At 28.5% G+C, this 8,739-nt stretch overlaps 3 protein-coding genes across 3 annotated transcripts; all 3 read left to right on the forward strand.

Annotated features, from left to right (window-relative positions):
- The first annotated feature begins 28 nt into the window (after positions 1-28).
- On the forward strand, positions 29-731 carry Nxt1 (NTF2-related export protein 1). The gene is made up of 3 exons (XM_070647736.1): positions 29-163; positions 231-375; positions 432-731. Exons 1-3 carry the CDS (start codon positions 143-145, stop codon positions 686-688), a joined length of 423 nt encoding a protein of 140 aa, XP_070503837.1. The 5' UTR covers positions 29-142; the 3' UTR covers positions 689-731.
- A 79-nt stretch (positions 732-810) lies between these two features.
- On the forward strand, positions 811-3,287 carry LOC139095837 (gastrulation defective protein 1 homolog). Its single transcript, XM_070647356.1, has 3 exons — positions 811-966; positions 1,023-1,751; positions 2,132-3,287. The coding sequence occupies exons 1-3, from the start codon at positions 879-881 to the stop codon at positions 3,238-3,240; spliced, it is 1,926 nt and encodes a 641-aa protein (XP_070503457.1). The 5' UTR covers positions 811-878; the 3' UTR covers positions 3,241-3,287.
- Positions 3,288-4,018: 731 nt separating this feature from the next.
- kermit (PDZ domain-containing protein GIPC-like protein kermit) lies at positions 4,019-8,071 on the forward strand. Its single transcript, XM_070647444.1, has 5 exons — positions 4,019-4,557; positions 7,133-7,363; positions 7,419-7,667; positions 7,724-7,793; positions 7,852-8,071. The coding sequence occupies exons 1-5, from the start codon at positions 4,309-4,311 to the stop codon at positions 8,022-8,024; spliced, it is 972 nt and encodes a 323-aa protein (XP_070503545.1). The 5' UTR covers positions 4,019-4,308; the 3' UTR covers positions 8,025-8,071.
- The last annotated feature ends 668 nt before the right edge of the window (positions 8,072-8,739 follow it).

Here is an 8,739-nt window from a genome sequence, read left to right on the forward strand (position 1 = left end):
GTAAATTTATTCGTTTCTTATTCAGCATTCGAGTTGTTTACAATCAAATAAATATTACACTAAAAATTTGAATTAAAGAAACCGGCTTAAAGGAACGTAAATTTCTCTAATTTGCTACATCTTACGACATCAACATTTCATCATGTCGAATGTTATGGATTCAGTAAGTATATTAATAAAAAGAAAGGCCATGAGCAAATTACCATTAAAAAATTCATAACTTTAATTAGACATTAAGGGAACAAATTAATGAGGCGTCGCGTGTAGCAGAAGAGTTTACCAAGATCTATTATGACATTGTTGATAAAAAGAAATCGATTCAAAAATTATACATGGATAATGGATTACTAGTTTACAATGGAAATGGCTTTCAAGGTAATACACAATTTACACAAACAATATGTCACTAATAAAATGTTTTGAATTTTTAGGCGAGTCCATTGGTAATTTTTTGAAATCATTACCAGATACAAGCCACCAGATGACAACATTAGACGCACAACCTATCTTGGATTCATCTGCTGGAAAAAGCTATTTGATTCAAGTATCCGGGACTGTGAAAATTTCCAACCAAAAAAGCAGAGCATTTCAACAATCATTTCTCATAACTGCTCAAGATAATAAATGGAAAATTGTCACCGATACTTTCAGATTGCAAGATGGTATTTGTGGAGAAATTAAGCTGTAATATTTTATATTAATAAAGCAAATATGTCCTAAAGTAAAGTCAATTTTGTCTAGCAAGTAACGTCATTTTAAAATTCAACAGTATCGAATTTCGAAAGCATTTTAAACTTTTGATGTGTAGTACTCCAGATAAACAGAAACAAAATCTATTCAATCTTGATTTTTAGTTAATAATAATTGATATCCAGAAAATGAATAAACCGAAGATTACATTCGGTGCTATAAAATTAAACGTCAGTGCACCAAAAAAAGAAGATAATGTACAGCCTGAAGCATCCGGTAATTACATTTTTTTAATCTATAAAAATGTTATAAACGAATTTTTTATCTTGCAGGTTTTGGTGTGTTTAGTAAGGCAGAATCTAGTAATGCAAAAACAGCTATTGAGGATATTGAAGATGATTTAGAGTCAAGGAAAATCGAAGAACTGATGGGTATTAGTGGATTTGGAAAGAAAGCAAAACAGTTTGATATTAAAGAAATGATGCAAATTGCCCGCAAAAATTCTAAACCAGTCGAAAGGGATCCAAAAGTTAATGAAACTGCTAACGAAGATGATGAATATATTGGACCTTTACCATCAATGGCTTCAAATTCTATTAATGAAAAGAAACAAGATCAAACATCAAATAAAGTTAACGATGATGACGATGATGAGACAGGTAGTGAGGAAGAGAATAATGAAGAAGATAATATTGCTTACAAAATTCCAGCTTCTCATGAAGTAGAAATGCATCATGGTAATAAAGCTATCACGGCATTAGCAATGGATTCATCTGGATCTCGTTTAGTTTCTGGAAGTATTGATTACGAATTATGTTTTTGGGATTTTGCTGGAATGGACAAATCAATGAAATACTTTAGAAAAATTCAACCTTGCGAAAACCATTTAATTAAATGTGTAAACTACTCGTTAAATGGAGAATTGATTTTACTTGTGTCTGGAAGTTCTCAAGCAAAGATTATAGATCGAGATGGATATGAAAAGCTTGAATGTGTTAAAGGTGATCAATACATAACAGATCAGTCAAAAACCAAAGGACATGTCGCAGGATTAACTTCAGGTAAACTGAATTTAAAATGTCAATATGTTTTATTGAAATTTTCATATTCACACCGTTTCGCGATTTGATTTAATTTACTTAATACGTAAAAATTCTTTTAATTAAACATCGTAGACAGTTTAAACTTTAAAAGTTTCAAAACAAAGTCTCAAAATGATAATAATTTGAACTCGCCAATACTGCTAAAAGGTTTGAATTCTAAAAACCATTAGATAAATATTAAATTTTAATTGGTATAATTAAAATAATAAAATGTATTCTATGTGTTATTTTCGAAAGTGATCTTGACTCTAATTAATCTTATTATTCTGTTGACATCCTTAAAAAAGCGTGTAAAAAGCAATCCGCTTCTTTAATGATTTTTTTTATTTATTTTAAAGGTTGCTTTCATCCGATAAAACGTGATGAGTTTTTGACAAGCTCACTTGATTCGACGCTCAGGTTGTGGATTACAAAATGTAAAGAACAAAAGCAAGTTATAAAGACACGTGATAAAGGCGGACTGAAAACTGCGCCAACTGCATGTACATTTAACAGAGATGGAACATTAATAGCTGCAGGATGCATTGACGGTTCAGTTCAAATGTGGGATACTCGAAAAATGTTTGTAAATACTACTCATTGCATTCGAAACGCTCATGTAGCAGGAAGTGAAATTTCTTCCTTAAACTTTTCATATTTGGGCAATACTTTTGTTACGAGAAGCTGCGACGACACAATGAAACTATGGGATATGCGTAACATGAAAACATTTCTTAACGTATTCGATGGATTATATTCAAGATACGATACATGTGATGCTATATTTTCTCCAGACGATTCAATGATCATAACAGGAGAATCATTAGACAAGAATAAAAATCATGCGAATCTTTATTTCTATGATACAAAAACATTTGAATGCATTAATCAATTGCCAGTTTCAAACTCCCATATTATTAAAGTATTATGGCACCCAAAATTGAATCAAATTTTTATTGGCACTAGTAACGGTTCTATTAAAGGATATTATGACGAAAATAGAAGTATGAGAGGAGCTAAATTATGTATAGTAAAAACTTATAGAAAGAAAAAGCATACAGAAATATCGGGAAGCATTCAAATTATTACTCCACATGCACTTCCTTTGTTCCGTCATGAGAAAAATCGTTCATTACGGAAACAGTTGGAAAAAAATCGTTTAGACCCTATTTTGTCACGAAGACCCGACCTTCCAATAACAACTGGACAAGGCGGAAGAGTTGTGTCTTCAGGTGGAACTTTATCATCTTATGTCATTCGAAACTTGGGACTAAGTAAGAGAGTTAATGATGACAAAAATCCACGTGAAGCTATTCTTAAATATGCAAAGGAAGCTGAAGAAAATCCTTATTATATTTCACCAGCTTATCAAAAGACACAGCCCAAACCAATCTTTAATACAGAAGAAGATAAGGAGACTGAAGACGAATCTGGAGAACCGAGTACTAAAAAAAATAAAAATGTTTAAGTCAGTACTTAATGAGTGAATAAAAGAATAAATTGTGAAAAGTTTAAGTCTCCTCCCACATATTAATTAAAGCTTTCAGGAGATGGTGTGGGGGTCAAAAAGGTGAATTTTTACGTTACGAAATAAGTGAATCTTCCCAATTTTTTTACGTCACTTTTAATGCACCTGTACTATACATACAAAATAAAACAGTATATACGTGGTCATTCGTGCTCGACGAAAGCGCATTTCTATCTTACAGAATCAAAACATTGAGGCACAGCTAAAGTATACTAAACTCAAAAATAAATTTCTACAATTTCAAAAATATAAGAAAGGGAGGTCAAATTTGGCCCCCCTCACGAAGAAATTGTTGGAAAGTGAGTTCAAATATTTTCACGTCTTCTAAATTGTATCTATAAAACTCAATGTAAATTGACTATAGAAACTTTATAGAATAACTATTTTGAACTATTGAAAAATTATAAAAATAGAATCTTAGACTGAAAAACAAGTTAAAAAAGCTTAAATAAGAAAAGCAGATAGCCCTCAAGTCGGACGGATGGTCGGACACAGTGCGGACAATCTTGTTTTTTCCTGTTAGGAAAATGCACTAAAAATATAGCGGTTTTTATTCTCTTTCAACGTTTTAACAACGTATAGTTTTTAAATGTATAGGCATTACACACCTGTACTTGCTCTTTTTTTTTACTTATTCGCTCAATAATTTTGTTTAGTTTAAAATTGGTCGTTGGTACGATAACATTAAATTATAGTATGCTATGAAGTTAAAATAAAAAAAAAAATTTTTTTATAATTTTTGATTTTTTTAAATTTTTGGGTTACATTTAAAATTCAAACCTAAAGTAATTTCATGTCTGATTAAACAGATAAAAAAATATAATTTTATTATATTTATATACACAATAAAATTGGAAGAGGATTTTTAGTTCAGTGAAAATTTTCCACACGTATATTTGTGCATGCGTCATCGAATAGCCTGTATTCAGTTTCATCAAAATAAGAAATTTTTAAGTCAGAAATTGTGCAATAAGTTTTTAAATTTCAAATAGTCTTCTGGTGCAAAATATGCCATTGTTTAATAAGAAAACCACAAAAGCAAATTCTCCAACGAATGGAACGAATGGCCATGATCAGCAACAGCAATCTCAACAAATCATTACATCGCCAATTAAACAGTCGTCACTTCCACCACCAAGCTTAGTTTTTCATTGTCAACTTGCAAATGGCTCACCAACTGGATTAATTTGTGGATTTTCGAGTGTCAAAGAACTTTATCAGAAAATTGCTGAATGCTTTGATATACAAGTCGATGAAGTAAGTATTGAGCATAAGTAATAAAAAAATTAAAAGAAATGTTGATTCACTTCTTCATAAACTGTTCTTCTTAATGTTTTCAATGAAAACTAATTTGAGATGTAAGAGGAACAATATTTAGAAAAATAAAGAAATATCAACATTTTATATATTTAATTCAAGATGTATGCTGTGCAAGTAAATCGTTTAATTTACCGTATTTTGGCAAGCTTAACGTTTGTTGTGCAATTTATTTTTCAATTTTTATGGTGGTGAGTGCAAGAAAGTATGTAGTTATTAGAAGAATCGTATGACTAAATACTCTTGAGATTTCAATAATACAGAAAGAAAGACACATTGTAAAAACAAAACTTCAAAAATGTAACAATCAGCGACAGTTTTCGGGCACGCAATTAAATCACATGTTTTAAGTTTTCCATACATTTTTTGAGCTAAAATAATACTCTTTATTAAAGTGAGATTTTTCTCATCACGTCGACTAAACTGTAAACTTATCATTGCTCTTTCGGGTGAATGTGTAAATTTCTTCATACTTGAAAATGAATCAACAGCAGATTCTTATAGCTTCAAAGTGAAATTTGTAGCTGTTCCGATTTCTTTCAAGAGATTATTGGGTTGCTCGCCTTACTTAAATGAGGCTTCGTTTATATAATGTTATATATATAACCAGCACAAAGAATAAAAAGTTCTTCCATTATTACACATTACTCTTAAACTTTTTTCATGAGCTTCTTTATCAAGTTAATAATATATTTTTTCTCATATGTACCTAGTGTAGTTGCGTCAAATTCATACAAATTATCCAATATATGGCTGAAAGACTCATACTAAATTACAAATAATTAATCGATAAATATTTTCTTTTTTTTCTTTTATATCTGCATGCTTGCTTACCATAGAATTTTATTGATTTCTATCAATATTTACTTAAATCAAATTTGGAGACACTTATTTTAATACTTTAACTGGACTTTAGCTTATATTAATAAATACCTTCTTGTAATATGTACCCGCTTGAAAAGTTTGCATTAAAGAACATTAATTTATATTTTACTTGAACATGTAAGCTTTCATATCAACCAATATTAACAAGTAATGAATTGTTTTATTTTCTTAATTGAGATTAGATAAGAAAAAAATGAATTCCTTTATGCTTATCATTATTCAAAAAAAATCGTTTGATATTTATTGAGAATTCGACGTATAGCAATAGTTGTTTGAAGAAACATGTGCTAATGTAAATGTATTTGATCGAGGTTTTTATGCAAAAGTAAATAGCCTAGTAAATATGCATTAAATAACTTTGAGTAACATTTTAAATACAGCATTTCTTTTCTGCAGCAAAAATGGTCGGTTCACTTGTACGTACAAGAGATTTGAATGTACAAATAGAAACGGTTGAGAGGAAAGAAAAAAAGAAGCAATAAAAACTTTCACTAGTCACTTGAAACATGTTGCCAATGATATTAAATCAAGAAAAGTAAAAGAGATTTTTTGCAACAAAAGCAACCTTAGTAGAAATTAGCTTAATTTGATTTTACAATTTAATTAGGACAGAAGCTTATGTTATAATTACTTAATTAATTTTCGGTTTCCTACATTATTTAATCACTATTTGTAACATTTTTTTAATTTACAAGATGTTCCCTAAATTGAAATCTATTAATTTCAATTTGGAAATTATGGATTATATTTAAAAATAAATTGTTTTACAGTAATGTTAAAAAACACATGTATGGTTTAAAAAAAATATGACTTCATAGAGTTCAGTAAATAATCAGATGCTAAATTTATATTGTTCTGTATGGCATTGAAAAACTAAAATAATCATTTTAATTAGTGTTGAAATGTATTTTACTATCATGATGTAGACATTTTTTTACTAAAGTACATTTTTATCAATGACAAAACATGAAATTAAAGTTCTGTTTACCTTAACTCTGATTGTGGTTATTTATTTTTAAAGTTTCATTGCTGTTTAATGTTATTTTGTTTCAAAATTTAAAATTAGCGAATTTTAAATTTTTCTTTTCAAACTTTTTCATCTGAATAAAAATGGTAAAAGTCACTTATTAAACTAGAGTGAAAATAAAAAAACGTACATGTGGGAACTACGCACGACTGGCCAGCGAGTTTATTCTTTATTTAAATAAGTAAATTAGATTTCTGTTCAGTAATACTAGCATATATAGCTTGAAGAGCATTGAACAGAAAACATATAAACAGATATTTCATCAAATTTACTTAATTTTAATTTATGCATGGTTTTAGGGGAATTTTTGAAAAAAAAAGTTAATTTTCAAAACAAAAAACTAAATAAATACCTAATGACAAAATCTAAAAATGTCTTGGTTCTATAATAAATTTATTAATAGGAGAAGAAACCTATATTCTGAGTGTTGTGATTTTTCAAAAAAAATCTGTATATTCCTACTATTGAACTTAAGTAAACCGCTTAATTCTTCCATGATATGATCTTCTTTTATATGAAAATCGTTATTTTAATATGGACTCTACGTTCAAATATGTATATATCAATAATTCAGTTACATCTTATGTCTTTTATTTGTTTTAGATTATTTTCTGTACTCTAAATTCACACAAAGTGGAAATGTCAAAATTATTAGGAGGACAAATAGGATTAGATGATTTTATATTTGCTCATCGGAAAGGAAGGCCAAAAGAAATCGAAATTTTAAAATCTGAAGATGCGCTTGGTCTGACAATTACTGACAATGGCGCTGGCTATGCATTCATCAAGCGAATTAAGGAAGGAAGTGTGATTGATAAAATACCACACATTCAAGTAAATGTAATCTTTATATTAATCGGGGCTGTATTATTAATTTTTAAGATTCTAGGTAGGCGATCATATAGAAAAACTTGACGGAGTTAGCGTTGTTGGAAAAAGACATTATGAAGTCGCGAGACTATTAAAGGACATTAAAACAGGAACAACTTTTACAATGCGTTTGGTCGAGCCACTTAAGTCAGGATTTCAAACAATTGCACCAAGAAGCGGAGGAAAACAAGGAAATAAAAAAGGCTTTGGAACTGGCAAAGAAACTTTAAGATTTAAAGCAAATGGAAATGTTTCAATAGAAGATGAAGTATGCAATATTAAAATAATGATAATTAAATAAGATAAATAATTTTTTTTTTCCAGCATGATGATGCAACTCAATCGGGAATTGACGCCATCAATATTTTATTAGATCAATTCTTTGGAATAAATGGTAATAAAATCTTACTGAATAACTTATCATTCGATATCTAATAATAAATAATTTACAGATAGCGAATTGGCAGCTCAAATTTGGGATTTAGGTGCAAATAAAACCAATTCGATGGATTTTGCTGAGGCAATAGATAATTCAGATTTGGAAGCATTTGGATTTACGGATGATTTTATAATTGATTTATGGGGGGCAATTACAGATGTACGAACAGGAAGAATTAAAAGATAATTTTTTGAATCCATAATTTATTAATAAAAATTTCAAGATTCTGTATATATTATATATTTTATTGAAACTTTATATTTTAAAAAAATAAATATATCACCATTTAATATGAACTATATTTCAGAAAACAAAAAAAAAAAATTAATTATTAATTCCTTTTTGGATAAACTTATTTTTTTCAAATAGTTATTTTGCTTTTTTTCAATTATCTTCCTGTCACATAGAGTTAGATGGTTTTGAACGAGTTTTTTTAAATTATCATGGAAGCTTTAAAAGCTTTTAATTCAAATATTTATTGTTTCGTTAGAAATAAAATTGGGTGTTTTAAAAATGAGACGATAAAATAAATAAAAAATTTTGTCTTTCATTTGTTGTCATTTCAGAAATGAATTTTTTTAAAAGAATTCTTAAGGATATTGATTATAAGGTTTTGTGTTTAATTTGCAATCAACCATAAAATTGTGTTAAAATTAATATTTTCATGCATTTCTAAGGACATTTTTCTTTTTTTTTCAATTCGAATTAAAATTTTCTTTTTTAGAATTGCCACTTAGAAATAATTAAACAATAATTATAACTCTCGTTCACATATTCGAATTACAACACTTAATCTCAGCCAAATATCTTTCTGATTAATTAACAGATTCTTTTTACTACTTTGAGAATCATTGCAATGGCTTGAATGAAAATTTAAACGATTTTTTTCAACTTAACTCTG

This window comes from Chironomus tepperi, unplaced genomic scaffold (assembly GCF_022539635.2).
Source record: "Chironomus tepperi strain 1889 unplaced genomic scaffold, CSIRO-AGI_Ctep_v1 contig_376, whole genome shotgun sequence".
NCBI lineage: Eukaryota > Metazoa > Arthropoda > Insecta > Diptera > Chironomidae > Chironomus > Chironomus tepperi.

Bases quoted from the DNA above. Each gene is read 5' to 3' on its own strand.
- Nxt1 (XM_070647736.1), top strand. From the start codon at position 143: ATGTCGAATGTTATGGATTCA. The intron at 164-230 runs GTAAGTATATTA...AACTTTAATTAG, and splicing joins TGTCGAATGTTATGGATTCA to ACATTAAGGGAACAAATTAA. The intron at 376-431 runs GTAATACACAAT...TTGAATTTTTAG, and splicing joins CAATGGAAATGGCTTTCAAG to GCGAGTCCATTGGTAATTTT.
- LOC139095837 (XM_070647356.1), top strand. From the start codon at position 879: ATGAATAAACCGAAGATTACATTCGGTGCTATAAAATTAAACGTCAGT. The intron at 967-1,022 runs GTAATTACATTT...TTTATCTTGCAG, and splicing joins TGTACAGCCTGAAGCATCCG to GTTTTGGTGTGTTTAGTAAG. The intron at 1,752-2,131 runs GTAAACTGAATT...TTTATTTTAAAG, and splicing joins TGTCGCAGGATTAACTTCAG to GTTGCTTTCATCCGATAAAA.
- kermit (XM_070647444.1), top strand. From the start codon at position 4,309: ATGCCATTGTTTAATAAGAAAACCACAAAAGCAAATTCTCCAACGAAT. The intron at 7,668-7,723 runs GTATGCAATATT...TTTTTTTTCCAG, and splicing joins ATGTTTCAATAGAAGATGAA to CATGATGATGCAACTCAATC. The intron at 7,794-7,851 runs GTAATAAAATCT...AATAATTTACAG, and splicing joins TCAATTCTTTGGAATAAATG to ATAGCGAATTGGCAGCTCAA.